Here is a 16,501-nt window from a genome sequence, read left to right on the forward strand (position 1 = left end):
ATAATTGACGTACCATAATCTGGACGTACTTAGTGTACAGTTGACAAGTTTTGTTTTATTTTTTCAAGTTTTGACTTACTTGTACACCTGTGAAACCGTCACCACAATCAACTTAGTGACCATCCCTGTCACCTCAGAATGTTTCCTTTTAGCCATACGTAGTTCCTCCCTCACACCTCTCCACCGTATCACACCCCTGCCCTGTATCCCCAGGCAAACACTGACCTGCTTTTTAGAACTATAGATTAGTTCATGTTTCCTGGAATTTTATATAAATGAAATCCTACAGTATGTCGTTTTTGTCTGGCTTTTCCACTCGGTGTATTTATCTTAAGATTCACCCAGGTTGTTGCATGTATCAGTGGTTCATTTTTTATTGTTGACTAGTGTTTCATTTCATGTGTGGACCGCAGTTTGTGTATCCTGTCACCCCCTGAAGGACGTCGGAGGTGTTTATGACTTCTGGCTTTTATAAGTAGAGCTGCTGTGAACATTCACATCCAAGTCTCTGGGCATATGCTTTCATTTCTCTTGGATAGTAACTAGAAAATGGAAAGCATGGTGTCTGCTCTATTTTTTCAGAAACTGCTAAACTCTTCCAAAGTGTATGGGAATCCTGGTTCCTCTCCATCTTCACCAACACCGGTGTAGTCCGCTGTTACTGCTTCAGCGTTCTAATGGGTGTGTCGTAGTATGTCTCTGTGGACTTACCTTGAACTTTCCGGATGACTAATGTGCTCATTTGCTGTCTCTATCTCTGTGGAAGTATCTATTCAGATCTTTGGTTCGCTTTAAAAATTGGGATTATTTTCTCCTTGTTGGGTTTTGGGTGCTGTTTATATATTCTGGATAAAAGTCCCTTATCAAGATATGTGATTTGCAAATATTTTTCCCATTTGGTGGCTTGTTTTCTTAATCTTCTAAAATTATCTTTCAAAGGACAGACATCCTTAATTTTGATGAAGTCAAATTTACCAAGTTTTCCTTTTGGATTGTACTTTTGGTGTTATATCAGTATACTGAATCTTTCTCTAACCCCAAATTACTTAGATTATCTCCCGTGTTTTCTTCTAGAAGTTTTATACTTTTAGGTTTTAAGTTTTGTACTTAGATTCAGAAATTAACTCCCGTTTTGAGTTAATTTCTGTATATAGTATGAGGTATGAATTGAGATACATTTTTTTTTTTTTTTTGCATATGGGTAGCCAATTATTCTAGCACCACTGCTTGAAAAGCCTATTCATTTTCCCACTGAATGGCCTTGAAAACTTCATGGAAAATCAGTTGTCCATGTATTTGTGGGTGTGGGTTTATTTCTGGACTCTATTTTGTTCCATTGATGTCTCTGTTTGTCTTAACATCAATACTGCACTGTCTGGGTTGCTGTAGATTGATCGTAAGACTTGAGATCAGGCAGTGAAGTCTGTTCTTTTTCAGAGTGGTTTTAGTTATTCTAAGTCCTTTGCATTCCCTGTGGCTTTTTAAATTAGCTTGTCATTTTCTACACAAATGTCTGCGAGGGTTTTGGATTGTGTTGAATCTGTAGAACAAACTGGAGAGGATTAAGATCTTTACAATATTGAGTCTTTCAGTCCCTGAGCACTGTATACTTATTTAGTTCTTTAATTTGCCTCTGCAACGTTTGCATTTTTTTGTTTAGGTCTTGCACATTTGATGCTATTGTAATGGTATTTCTTTAAAAGTATAATTTCTTGTAATAGTTCATGGCTGGTACATAGAGATACAGTTGGTTCGTGTATATTGGTCTTTCATTCTGCAACCTTGCTAAACTCACTTATTAGTAATAGTATCTGTTTTGTAGATTTTGTTGAATTTTTGTTGGTGATGACGATGTCCGTGAATAAAAATAGTTTTACTTCTTCCTTTCCAATATGGATGCTTTAATTTATTTTTCTTGTCTGTTGTGCTATCTGGAGCTTTGAGTACAGTGTTGAATAGAAGTAGTAAGAGCAGACATTCTTGATTTATTTCTCAATGATAGCAAGAAAGCTTTCTGTCCTTTAAACTGATAATAGCAGTAGTGTTTTTTTGCTTGTTTATTTTGGTAGTTGCTTTTCACCAGGTTGAGGAGGTTTCCTTCTTTTCTCCTTTGCTGGAGTTTTTATTGGAAACGGATGTTGGGCTTTCTTAAATGCTTTTTCTGCATCTATTGACATAATCCTGTGGCTTTCTTTTTTAGACTTAATGTGCTGAATTACACTGAGTGATCCTTCCTTCCTTCTGTTCCTTTCCTTCCTTCCTTCTCTTTTTCTTTCTTTCCTTTCCTTTTTTCTTTTCTTTCTTCCTTTCTTCCTTCCTCCCTCCCTCCCTTCCTTCCTTCCTTTTCTTTCTTTCCTTTCCTTTTTTTTTAAATTAACATATAATGTATTATTTGCCCCAGGGGTATAGGTCTGTGAATCATCAGACTTACACATTTCACAGCACTCACCATAGCACATACCCTCCCCGATGTCCATAATTCAGCCACCCTGTCCCTCCCCCCACACCTCCCAGCAACCCTCAGTTTGTTTCATGAGATTGAGTTTCATGTTCGTCTCCCTGCCAATCGCATCTTGTTTCATTTTTCCTTCTCTACCCCCACAACCCCCTGCGGTGCCTCTCAAATTCCTCATATCAGGGAGATCATATGATAATTGTCTTTCACTGATTGACTTATTTTGATTAGCATGATACCCTCTAGTTCCATCCATGCCATTGCAGATGGCAAGATTTCATTTCTTTTGATGGCTGCATAGTATTCCATTGGGTATATTTACCACGTCTTCTTTATCCATTCATGTGTTGTTGGACATCTAGGTTCTTTCCATAGTTTGGCTATTGTGGACATTGCTGCTATAAACATTTGGGTGCACATGCCCCTTTGGATCACTACATTTGTATCTTTAGGGTAAATACCCAGTAATGTGATTGCTGGGTCATAGGGTAGCTCCATTTTCAACATTTTGGGGAACCTCCATGCTGTTTTCCAGAGTGGCTGCATAGAATCTCAAGGATTCTGATGGATCCCTGTCTCACATTGAGGTCTTTCATCCATTTTGAGTCTATTCTTGTGTGTGGTGTAAGGAAACGTTCCAGTTTTGTTCTGCATGTGGCTGTCCCATGTTCCCAACACCGTTTGTTGAAGAGGCTGTCTTTTTTCCACTGGACATCCTTTCCTGCTTTGTTGAATATTAGTTGACCATAGAGTTAAGGATCCATATCTGGGCTCTCTATTCTGTTCCATTGATCTATGTGTCTGTTTTTGTGCCAGTACCATGCTGTCTTGATGATGACAGCTTTGTAGTAGAGGTTGAAGTCTGGAATTGTGATGCCACCAACTTTGGCTTTCTCTTTCAACATTCCTCTGGCTATTTGGGGTCTTTTCTGGTTCCATGTAAATTTTAGGATTGTTTGTTCCATTTCTTTGAAAAAAATTGATTTTTTTTCAAAGATTTTATTTACTTATTTGACAGACAGTTCCTAGGACCATGGATCATGACCTGAGCCAAAGGCAGAGGCCTTAACCCACTGAGCCACCCAGGTGCCCCAAATTGATGGTATTTTGATAGGGATTGCATTAAATGTATAGATTGCTTTAGGTAGCATAGACATTTTCACAATATTTGTTTTTCCAATCCATGAGCATGGAACATTTTTTCCATTTCTTTGTGTCTTCTTCAATTTCTTTCATGAGTATTTTATAGTTTTCTGAGTACAGATTCTCTCCCTCTTTGGTTAGATTTATTACTAGGTATCTTATAGTTTTGGGTGCAATTGTAATGGGAGTGATTCCTTCTATCTTGCTGTTGGTGAATAAAAATGCAACTGATTTCTGTGCATTGATTTTATATCCTGACACTTCACTGAATTTGTGTATGAGTTATAGCAGTTTTGGAGTGGAGTCTTTTGGGTTTTCCACATATAGTATCATATTATCTGCAAACAGTGAGAGTTTGACTTTTTCTTTGCCAGTTCGGATGCCTTTAATTTCTTGTTGTTCTCTGATTGCTGAGGCCAGGACTTCTAGTACTATGTTAAATAGCAATGCTGATGGTGGACAGCCCTGCCGTGTTCCTGACCTTAGCGGAAAAGCTTTCAGTTTTTCCCCATTGAGAATGATATTCACTGTGGGTTTCTCATAGATGGCTTTGATGATATTGAGGTACATACTCTCTATGCCTACACTTTGAAGAGTTTTGATCAAGAAGGGATGCTGTACTTTCTCAAATGCTTTTTCAGCATCTATTGAGAGTATCATATGGTTCTAGTTCTTTCTTTTATTAATGTGTTGTATCATATTGATTGATTTGCGGATGTTGAACCAACCTTGAGGCCCAGGAATAAATCCCACTTGGTCGTGGTGAATAATCCTTTTAATGTACTGTTGGATCCTATTGGCTAATATTTTGGTGAGAATTTTTGCATTCCTTATTCATCAAGGATATTGTCTGTACTTCTCCTTTTTGGTGGGGTCTTTGTCTGGTTTTGGAATCAAGGTAATGCTGGCCTCACAAAATGAGTTTGGAAGTTTCCCTTCTATTTCTATTTTTTGAAACAGTTTCAGGAGAATAGGTACTAATTCTTTAAATGTTTGGTAGAATTCCCCTGGGAAGCTGTCTGGCCCTGGACTCTTGTTTGTTGGGACATTTTTGATGACTGCTTCAATCTCCTTAGTGGTTATGGGTCTGATCAGGTTTTCTATTTCTTCCTGGTTCAGTTTTGGTAGTTTATGTGTCTCTAGGAATGCATCCATTTCTTCCAGATTGTCAAATTTACTGGTGTATAGGTGCTCATAATGTGTTCTTGTAATTGTTTGTATTTCTTTGGTGATGGTTTTGATCTCTCCTCTTTCATTCATGATTTTATGTATTTGTGACCTTTCTCTTTTCTTTTAATAAGTCTGGCCAGGGGTTTATCAATCTTATTAATTCTTTCAAAGAACCAGCTTCTAGTTTCATTGATTTGTTTTTCTGTTATTTTGGTTTCTATTTCATTGATTTCTGCTTTGCTCTTTATCTCTTCTCCAGTTGGGTTTAGGCTTTCTTTGCTGTTCTGTCTCCAGCTCCCTTAGGTGTAGGGTTAGGTTGTATACTTGAGACATTTCTTGTTTCTTGAGAAAGGCTTGTATTGCTATTTTTTTTTCCCTCTCTGGACTGCTGTTGCTGTATCCCAAAGATTTTGAACATTTTTGTTTTCATTTTCATTTGATTCCATGTATTTTTTGAATTCTTCTTTAATTTCCTGGTTGACCCATTCATTCTTTAATAGGATTTGGCCTCCATGTATTTGAGTTCTTTCCAACTTTCCTCTTGTGATTGAATTCTAGTTGCAGAGCATTGTGGTCTGAAAATATGCAGGGAATGATCTCAGTCTCGTGGAACCGGTTGAGACCTGATTTGTGACCCAGGACGTGATCTAGGTTGGAGAATGTTCCATGTGCACTAGAGAAGAATGTGTATTTTGTTCCATTGGGATGGAATGTTCTGAATATAAATATATATATATATATATATTAGACTGGTGAATAGAACAGAGCCACACACTTGATTTTGGGTGTGTTCTGGTCCTCCAGAAGAAACTACCTTCCAATTTTAAAGAAAGAAAAACTTATATATATGCAAAAATAAGGGTAAACACAATGAAGGAGTGGAATATGACTGTAACGATGAAAATTTAAAAAGATTCTAAAAGAGGAATTGATAAGAAGTTGTTTGAAAAAAAAAAAAGGAACGAGTGTGATCAGGCTGGAGACTAGAACAAAGCCATGTGCTAGATTTAGGGTATATTTTGATCTATTAGAAGAAATTGTGTCTCAAAATTTTAAAGAAAAAAAACCTATATGTATACAAAAAAATAAGGTTAAATACGATGAAGGGATAAAATATGACTATAACAATAAAAATTTTAAAAGATTCTTTAAATAAGGTATTGATAAGAAAATAGTTGAGAAACATTAAAATAGGAAAGAGGAAAAAATTTAAAAAATAGACCAGGAAAAAGATAAAATGAAAAAAAAAATTAACTTTGAAAGACTAAAGGATCATGGGGAAAAAGCCCTGAATTCTATGTGTTGCTTCCCCTAGCTCTGCAGTTCTTTTTGATCAGTGACTTGGTCTTGGCTGGATGTTTTTGCTGATCTTCTGGGGGAGGGGCCTGTGGCAGTGATTCTCAAATGTCTTTGCCCGAGGCGGAATTGCACCGCCCTTGCCAGAGGCCAGGCTAAGCAATCTGCTTGGATTCATGCTGGGGAGCTTTTGTTCCCTGAGCGCTTTCCGTAGAGCTTTGGAGGATGAGAATGAAAATGGCGGCCTCCCAGTCTCTGGCTTGTAGGAGCCGAGAGCTCAGGGCCCCACTCCTCAGTGTGCCCTCAGAGAGAAGCGGTCAATCCCTCCCATCTCCCCGGTCTCCTGCTGCACTCCATGCTCACCCGGCCTGTGACAGAGCATTCCTGTCTCTGGCTCACAGCCCTGTTTGGAGTCTCCAAACCGAGCAGATTCCTGCAGCGTGCTCCCATGCCACTCCTCCTGGAGGAGGAAGGTGAGTCCCCCTGGATCTGCCACTTGTGGGGACCCTGCTTGAAGAACAGTGGCCCGACTGTGCCTTTGATTATGGTTTAAGGTAACCGTGAGCTGAGAGCCCACTCCTCGACTTTGTCTCTGTAGTCGGCTTCCCCACTCCGATTCCTGGGGGCTCTGCCACACTCAGACACCCCTGGTCTTCCTGTCACCCTGAGGGACCTGACACCACACTGTTCCTGCAAGGGCTCCATCCCCCCATTTAGCCTCTGGAGTAACGTGCCTCCATGGAGCAGACTTCTAAAAGTTCCGATTTTGTGCTCTGCTGCTCTCTCACTTTCTGGGAGCTGGTCCCTCCCCCCTTGGTCTATCTTCCCATCTCTTTGGATTCATTTCTCCGCATGTCCTACCTTCCGGAAAGTGGTTGATTTTCTGTTCCTAAAATAGCTGCTCTTCTTCTCTTCGATCTCCTGTTGAGTTTGTAGGTGTTCAGAATGGTTTGATAACTATCTAGCCGCACTTCTGGGACCTGATGATATTTCAGTCATCTACTCCTCCGCCATCTTGCTTTCCTGCACTGAGTGATTTTTGTTGATTAAACTAATCTTGCATTCTTCGGATATCCCCCACTTGGTCATGACATAGTATCTTTTTTTTTTTTATTGTGTTTAATGTACTAAAATTTTGTTTAGGATTTTTGTATCTGTATTTATGAGTGCACAGATCTATAGTTCCTTTTTCTTTTTTTCTTTTTTCTTTTTTAAGATTTTATTTATTTATTTGACAGACAGAGATCACAAGTAGGCAGAGAGGCAGGCAGAGAGAGAGGGGGAAGCAGACTCCCTGCTGAGCAGAGAGCCCGATGCGGGACTCGATCCCAGAACCCTGAGATCATGACCTGAGCCAAAGGCAGAGGCTTTAACCCACTGAGCCACCCAGGCACTCCTGTAGTTCCTTTTACTTATTGATGACTTTTTTCAGGCTTTGATTATTTGAGTAATGCTATCTTGATTGAAAGTATCCAGAGGTGTTTCCTCCTCTTCAATTTGCTGGATGAATTCTATACACTAAATGTCTGTGTCAGCCCCCGCCCCCCCCCCGCCCATTCATATGTTGAAACTTAATCCCCAGTGTGATGGTATTAGGAGGATGGTGCCTGTAGGAGATGATAGGTCATGAAGCTCCACCTTCATCAATGGGATTAGTGCCATTATGAAAGAGGCCCCAGAGAGCTCTCTTGTCCTTTTCTGCCATGTGAGGTTACAGTGAAAAGAACTGTCTGTGAACCTGGGAGTGGACCCTCACTAAACACCATGTCTGCTGGAGCCTTGATGTTGGACTTCTAGCCTGCAGAACTGTGAAAAAAAAATGTCTGTTGTTTATAAGCCACCCAGTCTATAATATTTTGTTACAGCAGCCCTAATGGACTAAGACAGTGAGTTTTTATAGAATTGGGTTTTTTTGTTTTTCCCCTTCAGTTGATAGAGTTCATCATTGAAGCCATCTGGGCCTGGAATTTACTTTGTGGAAGGGTTTTAACAACAAATTCAATTTATTTTATAGATAGAGGACTACTCAGCCTATTTATTTCTTTTCGAGTGAGTTTGTTTATGTGTTTTAAGGAGTTTATTTCATCTGCGTTGTCAAGTTTTTTGGCATAAAGTTCCTTTGTTATCCCTTTAGTATAGATATATCAGTGCCCTGCTATGGTGCTAATTACCTTCTCATAGCTGATACTGGTAATTTGTGTCTTTTTTTTTTTTTCTTTAATAGTATTGCTAGAGGTATATTGATTTTTTTTTAAGGTTTATTTTATTAGAGACTGCGTGCATGAGTTGGGAGAGGGGCAAAGGAAGAGGGTGAGGGAGCATCTCAAGCAGACTCCCCACTGAGCTCAGAGCCCAATGCAGGGCTTGATCCCACGACCCTGAGATCATGACCTGAGCTGAAATCAAGATCCAGATGCTTAACTGACTGAGCCACCCAGGTGCCCCAGTCTTCTTGTTTTGTCAGAAAACATTTAACTTACAAATTTATCTTGTATGACAAGATGTGTGTGTTCTTTTTGGTAATCTTCCATTGAAGCCATGGATCGTGTCAGCCATTTTTGTGAGATGCCAGCACATATGGTTTATTGATAAAGTTACTTTAATGATTGCTTCAGTGTGTCAAGCTCTATAAACTCTCAATTTCTTCTTGCTAGTAAGGAACAGAAATATATTTGCTAGAAATCAGAGTCAAGTCCAGGGGGTTAGTGAAGGTAAATTCTCATGAATCATATTGTTGGAGGAGTAACCAGCTCTTTCCTGAAATAAGGTTTTGCACCTTGGCTCTTGTATAGGTATGAATAGAAAAAGATCTTTATTCAAGGAATTATGCATAAAGCATTTTCTACTGCATCATAGTGCATTTTATTCACAGATAATCCAGATAATACGGCCTATGCTTAGCCACTGCTTAACTAACTAGGCTTTTCACCTTGTGTATGTTTTACTTACCTTTTAAAGAAATGACTTCAGGATGGGAGTGAGCATTCAGTATTTGACAAGGAGAGTTAATTAATAGCATTTGATAATTGAATTTTTTTAGTTAATAGTATTTTAAAATATGCTGCCTTAATACCCTTTTATATGCCTTCAGAAATAGAGATTTTGAAGTATTATACATATATACCGTAAGTGTTGTTAAAATTTTAAGTATTGTTACTTTTTCTTAAGTGTTGGTGCTTTTAACAAAAAAGTACATTTTACAGTTTATTGCTCTGACCTAAACCTCTCAGATGGAAGTTTAGGGAAGTGATTGTTTCAAGTTTCTTGCTGTTCAGTCTTACAGAAGATTTTCATAATTGAAGACCTGCATGTGTTGTCCAGAGTGACCTTTTAATCAGACAATGTTCGTTAGATATTTAAATTCAATTTGAAACAATAGCACCTTTAGAACTAATCTAATACTTTGTTTAGTGCTTTGGTGCACTGGAGCAATAGGCCCCTGGGTTTCTGTCTGTGAGGTCAACTTGAGATGTCCTGGGGACCAAACATATAACGGGGAGACTACTCTCGGGTTTCATATGAAGTCTCGACCTTGACTTTCAGGATACCAAGTTGAATCCACTAAGAAGTCCTAGTGCAAGCGCTTCCCATTGTTCATAACATACCTTCCAATGTCCCTGTGCTAAGTGCACCCTTCTCCTCACTGCGCTCTGTGTGGAACTTCTGTCCCAGTGTGGTACTGGCCGGGTTCGGGCTGGCGCACCAGTTAGCGCGGTCCAGTGCCCTCCAGAGTGGTTTGTCCCCAGCATTCACAGAGTAGGTCACTGGGCTATGTGAAGAAACCGTGAGAACTATTTACTTTTATTGTTCTTACTTTTTTAAAGGTCTGTCCTTTGTGTATAATCTAAAAGCCAGTACATAGTTTTAAAATAATTAAATACACATATATTGGATATATGTGTTCTAATTTTGCTAATATGTGTGTATATGTGTGTTAATTATATGTGTGGTAATTTTGCTAATGGTGGTATATGATTAAAATGTCTTGAGACCAGGTAAGACTTTTCCGGAGCATCTAGACAGGGTTTTTATTTAGTGATCCAGCAGTTTTCTCTATAAATCAGCTTCATCATATGCAAGATTTTGTGTGTGTGTGTGTGTGTGTGTGTGCATCTCCGTGTTTTTCTCGTGAAAAGATCTATGGCTCTCACCAGATTGTCAAAGGAGTCTTTGATCCTAAAGATCAAATAAACTACTTATCTGGAATCCTTGGGCTGAAATCACTGAAATTTGTTTTGGAAGGACTGTATCCGGTCTATAGATAACTTCCTAGGTTAAATTAAATGGTACTTTGTTTGAAAACTACAGTGTGTAATTAGATCTGTATTCCTTTCCACAAAGTAAATTTTTTGGTTGATTTTTTTTTTTTTTGAAGATTTTATTTGTTTGAGAGATAGCATGGGGCGGGGGGGTGGGTCACAGAGAGGCAGCCTCCCCACTGAGCAGGGAGCCTGATGTGGGGCTCATGGGGCTCGATCCCAGGACCCTGAGATCATGACCTGAGCTGAAGGCAGACGCTTCTCCGACTGAGCCACCCAGGCGCCCCAGAAAAAGTGAAGTTTTATTAAGGCTTTTATTTGAGAAACTGCAGCCGTGCTTGTTGTCATGACTTATGATTTGTGGTCTATGTGGCATACTCTCCTGGGGTCTGGGTCCCTTCACCTTCTTTAAAAAGATATTTTATTGTATGTTTTCATTAATCTTCTCTTTAAAATATTATGGTAATTATTGTCTCTCAAGTTCAAATACTGTGTAAATGTGGCCATAGAAGAATTACTTCTTAGGACTCGTGGGTGACTGAGTTGGTTAAGCCTCTGCCTTCGGCTCATGTCATGATCCCAGGGTCCTGGGATCGAGTCCCACGTTGGGCTTCTTGCTCAGCAGGGGGCCTGCTTCTCCTGCTTGCTGCTCTCCCTCCTTGTGCTCTCTCTTTCTCTGACAAATAAAATCTTTAAAAAAAATTAAGAAGGAACTACCTCTTGAAACCTCCTACTATTGTGATGCTTTTGGGTATGAAGGTTTTTCTGTTGTCTGTATGCACTGCTTTTGTGGAGTCTGGCCCTATAGGGGTGATGGGATTGCTTTGGTGGGAATGAGAGCTAAGTTCAAAAGTCAGCTGATAGAGTGAAATGAAGTTGGGTTACTCTTGAAATCCTTAGACCACCCAAAAAATAAAGGTGTACAGGATTTTGTTTATACAGTCCTTTATGTTTAAAATTTTATATGGCCCCAAATAACTCCAGTTTCTTCCCTGAAGCTTGTCAGCAGTGTCGTCATCTGTCACTTGACTAACTACCTGAATGCCGTTTACTTATTTACCAGGAGTCAGAAGAGCCCTAACATTCACGTATTCTTTCCAATAAATATTTGGCTTAGGGCACATTATTACTAAATAGAGTGACTATTTGAATTATTCTTTTGAATAAAAAGACTTTAAAAAATGTGTATAGGTGAATTTAAGTAATTTCAATGTATATATGAGAAAACTGCCTTTTCTAGATTTGCCATTTTACTCTACAAGCCTGTGGTGTCCAGCTCAGGTTAATAATGCTTATCCCCACTGCCCCCCACCCCACCAACCCAGAAAGGAATCACCCTAGTTGTTGATTCGTTTATGTAGTAACTATTAGACATGGACAAGCATTGCTCCGGGCATTAGGATTATAGGGGTGAAGAAAACAAAGTCCCTTTTCTCATAGAACTTACATACTAGTGGGGAAAGTCAGCAAAAAATTAAACCAGAAAGGAAAAGAAGTATTTCAAGTAGCATGTGTTACAAAGATGTGTAATTAGGATAGACGACCATGGAGGGTCCAGCTGTTTTATGTGGAGGAAACAGGTGCCCTTTCTAAGGAGGTGATGTTTGACCTGGGTGCTGCACGAAGAGAGGGACCACGCAGCAGGGAGGTGGGAGCTAGAAGGGTGTGTCCAGTGTCGTCTCCTCCCTCAGGACTCTTGTTTCCTTTTTCAGTTGAGCACACTGCACCCATTCTCTCCATGAGCAACGCAGCAGATCTCTTGTCGGTGTGAGTGGAGTGAGTGACAAGGAAGGGACAGTCACTCCAACCTCATCACTTCCAAGAGACTGTGGCATATAGAGAGAGTAGGTTAGGACTGGCTGAGGTTGTTCCACAACATAACGATTACAAATTCTGACTGGGGTTCCAACTAACAAATGAGAAAGTCCACGGAGTTTTATCTGACTTGTACTTGATTGTGTAACACATTTAAACATATTGTACCTGCTTTTATTAAGGGTTATTTTATTTATTTTTAACAGGAATCACTAGATTTGATCTACTTGGAGACTTTGGAAGGTTTAATTGGCTGGGAAATTTCTATATTGTATTATCCTACAATTTGCTTTTTGCTATTGTGACAACATTGTGTCTGGTCAGAAAATTCACCTCTGCTGTGCGAGAAGAACTTTTCAAGGCCCTAGGTAATCCGAGGTTTACGGGTATTTTTCTCTCTTTCTACTAATTTTTAATTTTGTCATTTGAATTAATTTTAAATCTTCATCTGTTCATTTTTCCTACTATGTAAAACCATAGAGAGTCCATTTCTGACCCACTAGTTACGATTTATGCTCTCCTGTGAAATTACCTCATTAAGCCTCAGCTTCATCATCTGTAAAATGGTGACAGTATCTCCTCTCAAGGACTATTTTGAATATTAACTGGAATGTTTCTTTTAAGGGCCTGAGCAGATTCCTGGCACATCATATAAGCTCAGTAAAATCAGCTTTTTTATTATGATGATGGTGGTCGAGGCAAGGCAAAGCTACTAACGGGCTAGAGACTTAGTTTTTGGTAATGATACCTCTTTCCATTTTTTACTTACAGATTTCTTTTGATTACTTGGACTTTCCAGGTATCAGGGTGATCCACAGTTCTCCGCAGTAAGCCAGATAACTCAGGATGAAAATAATAATACTCTTGTCATTAATAGGAGGGAGGTTTTCATTATCATGTATTCCATAAGTTGCATGCATTGAGATAATCTTAAAAAAACTTTCGGTTTGGCTAAGATATAAAGGGTATAAATGTAACTTATGAATGAGCTTTTCATGCCCACATCAACATTAGCACTAAACATTTTATATGTTTTTATTTTATTTTATATTTTTATTAGTTTTATTTTATATTGTAGGAATACCAGGGCAGTATAAACTATCTTGCTATATAAACCCTCTTTGGTTTGGAGTAATTTTAGAATAGAAGAAGGGAAAGGCAGTGATTTATTATAGAAAATCCTGACATTAGGTCATTTACCTAACGTGACATCATTTGAACGCTTATATTTTGTGTTCCATTGTGGCTTTTATAGCTATTGCAAAAGGCTACGTAGTAATTGATTCATTAAGGTCCAGATAACCCCAACCTTCTGAGCAACAAGAAAGCTTCGCACCCCACCAAGTTCTTCCAACCCCTGTGATTGAAGGGATGACCTTTGGGAAGGAAAGAAGATTTCACGTTATCTCTTCATCCATATTTTACTAAATTTGCCCTGTGAGCAGATGGCTGGTACAGCAGTGCCTGCAGGTGGAAGTGACATCTCACTTCAGCCTAAGCAGCGGATACTTTATGGATTTTCAGGCCTCGCTTTCAGAACGCTGGCCAGGTTAAAAGCTGCAGGGTGAGGCGGGAATCAGCAGCTCTCTGAGCCAAAGGTCTAAAGTTAGAACTTCCTTTTTAAGGCCACGGTAGCATCAGTGAGATGAGCTAGCTGTGTGTCGGATCACCCCCCGTCCCGGTCACCAACATGGATGGTTGTACATGAAGCGCAGTGAGTTTGGTTTTGAGTTAAGGATTCTGGATGTCTTCTTTGGAAGGAAGTCTTTATTAATATAGTGAAATTTCGGTCAACCTAAGGTGAGGTCACATGTGTTGTGTCGGCTCTTTGACCATAACAGGCAGTAGAATTATCCAGACTTGTGTAAAACTAATAGATAGATTTACTTTTTGTGCCCAAGTGTTTTCTGTTACTCTTTGGAATGCTTGAGGGAAGAAATGCATTATACATAGAAAAAGATCCTCATTAAGTATATGTAATAGTGTGTGATCTGAGATCTTAAATCTGATTTCATTGGGAATCATAATTTGATTACAAAATTTAACCATCTCCCCCCGTAGTCCTTCCTGCAGCTGCTGTATCCGTTCATAAGGATAGTACCTGTCTCAGGAGTATCTGTACACAGTAGCTAAAAACCTGATCGTGAGGGGATTGCTTCTGCAGAGAGAGACATCACAGTTTTGGTTTTTTTTAAAGATGTGGACCCTGTGCTGCCCCCAAGTTTTAGAAGTAATAATGGAAATAATCTATCCTCCAAGGGGATTCCTTTTCACTTCGGGCATTGATTACCCCACTGCTGCTCTCTCCACCGACTTCCTTTTCTAACAGACCCTGTTTAAAGGCACTTGCCCACACCCTGCAGCCATGGGTTCCTGTTGTCACTCAGTGGTCTGGCCATTCCCGGGCCAGAACTGTTGCTTGGATTGGATTGCTTTCTTTTTTCCTTCCCATTCATCCATCATAGACAGGGTCAATTTTACCTTTTCTTTCATTAAGATATGCAGGTGGTAGAAACTTCAAAATTCAAAGTGCTATGTTGACTTAAGAGCAGTATAAAATTGCTGAACAGCCAGGTAGACAGACTTCTGGAATCTTAGGGGAATCGAATCTTATCCAAGTGTGTTTTTGATGTGTCACAAAGGCTGAGCCTCATAAAAATGTTTGCTCACCATCTTTTCCATAGGTGAGCTGGTTATGTGCTCTCAAACATCACTGGTGCTTCATTTGATTAATAAGTGCTGAGAGCCTTGGTGCCACATAAACTCTTACATTTCCTTCTGCCTGTTTTCCCTGTTGCACAGTATTGTTGTATATATCAGGTATATTATGTAAATGACTGATGGGTGACACAGAGGGAAACTAATGTAACTTTTAAAGATAGGGATAATTTTTTATTCTGTGAAGTATCTTTGAATGAAGCATTTATGTTCCATTTATTCTTTTGCCATTTCTTCTCCTTTTCTTTTTGCCATGTTCTCCATTGTTTCTCCTCTTAATTACAAGCTTCATACTTTGGTGGGTCTTTCTGTATGTCTTCCTGTATGTATACTTGCTTGTGTGTATTTTAAAACAAAAGTGGGATCATACTTGTCTCGGGTTAGTTCCCCTGGGAAGCACACTTCGGGACTGGGACAAGCTTGGAGGAGCAGGTGTATGAGAGGGTGCTCTTAGGATTGGTATGGAGGGCAGGAGGTGGAGAAGGAACTCCAGAGAGAAGAAACCAGAAGCTTCCTTGGGCCCCAGAGCTGCACAGAGTTGAGGAGAAGGCATGGCTTCCTGGGAGACAACTGTCCTCTGCTTAGGCCCCCAGGGAGCCTCCAGTGAGGACAGAGATCTTTCACCCTAAAGGGGGTCTGGCCAGCACATCACAGCTTTCTCAGTACTTGACACTCTGCCTCGTTAGCCCTCTGCCCACCTACGCCACAGTACATCATTTCTCACCATTTTCTTAATTTTTCTGCAGGGCTTCATAAGCTCCACTTATCAGATCCTTCAAGGGATTCAGAAACATCAAAGCCGTCTGCAAACGGGCATCACAAAGCACTGTGAGACACGCAGCAGCACTCCGCGATCCAGGACCCGGGAGCCCCACAGTCCTGACGTCCCCGCTGGTCCGAAATGACGCGCACTGACTGGGCTTCACATTCAGGGCCGGGGCCTGGCAGCACCGTTTCTTTCATAACCTCCTGAGAACTTGGCTGCCGCAGGCCTCCTCCTTTAGCCGCGTGAAGGACCCCCACAGTTTCCAGCCAGACACGGCTCCGTAGGGCAGCACATTCTTCGGGGGACACATTTGCTTGCATCAGTTGATACAATCACCCATATGGGAATGTCAGAAAAGGCAGACTTGGGGGCTTTCTAAGAATTCAGTTCAATCCCATTATATATTTTATTCAGAATGGAGAAGGCATCATGAAAGGCATCCTTGGTATTTGGATGTGAAGTGAAGGCCCCGCAAAAAGGCAGGTTTCCGGACGCCATCATTGCAGTGGGTGCATTGGAGCGGTAGTGCGCAAAGCTGTTGTTCACGTCCTTAAAGAAAAAGACAAGCACGTAGTTCTGGTTTATATTTCAGAATGATACGATTGGACTTTGGGTCAAGGGAAAAATACGAAATTCTTTTGAAAACCTGATCCGCGGTAGAACAGCATGGGAAACCTTCCACTGTACGGAGTGTGGTCAGCTGCGTAGGAAGTATTCTGTGATCCTAGTTCTCTGACATCTTATGTGTGTAGAATTCAGTATTACCTCTCGTAACATAGTTGCCGGTGTCGAATACACTTGTAACTTAGATTTTGCCTTATAGGCTATATGTACACTCAATTTTTTTAAGCTTTTTTTCTAAAGTCTCTCAGTTCCTTG

At 40.1% G+C, this 16,501-nt stretch overlaps 1 protein-coding gene across 5 annotated transcripts in view; it reads left to right on the forward strand.

The window, feature by feature from the left end:
- Nucleotides 1-15,734, forward strand: part of LMBR1 (limb development membrane protein 1) — a 147,965-nt gene extending 132,231 nt beyond the window's left edge. For 2 of the 5 annotated variants that reach the window (XM_032840293.1, XM_032840296.1), the window contains 2 exons: nt 12,345-12,506; nt 15,603-15,734. In XM_032840293.1, the coding sequence (XP_032696184.1) occupies nt 12,345-12,506; nt 15,603-15,688 (248 nt within the window). In that variant the 3' untranslated portion in view covers nt 15,689-15,734. The remainder of the gene's footprint in view (nt 1-12,344; nt 12,507-15,602) is intronic. The other 3 variants (XM_032840295.1, XM_032840297.1, XR_004380614.1) reach the window with 2 other exon arrangements.
- The last annotated feature ends 767 nt before the right edge of the window (nt 15,735-16,501 follow it).

Source organism: Lontra canadensis, unplaced genomic scaffold (genome assembly GCF_010015895.1).
Source record: "Lontra canadensis isolate GAN:19392208 unplaced genomic scaffold, GSC_riverotter_1.0 scaffold111, whole genome shotgun sequence".
NCBI classification, from domain to species: domain Eukaryota; kingdom Metazoa; phylum Chordata; class Mammalia; order Carnivora; family Mustelidae; genus Lontra; species Lontra canadensis.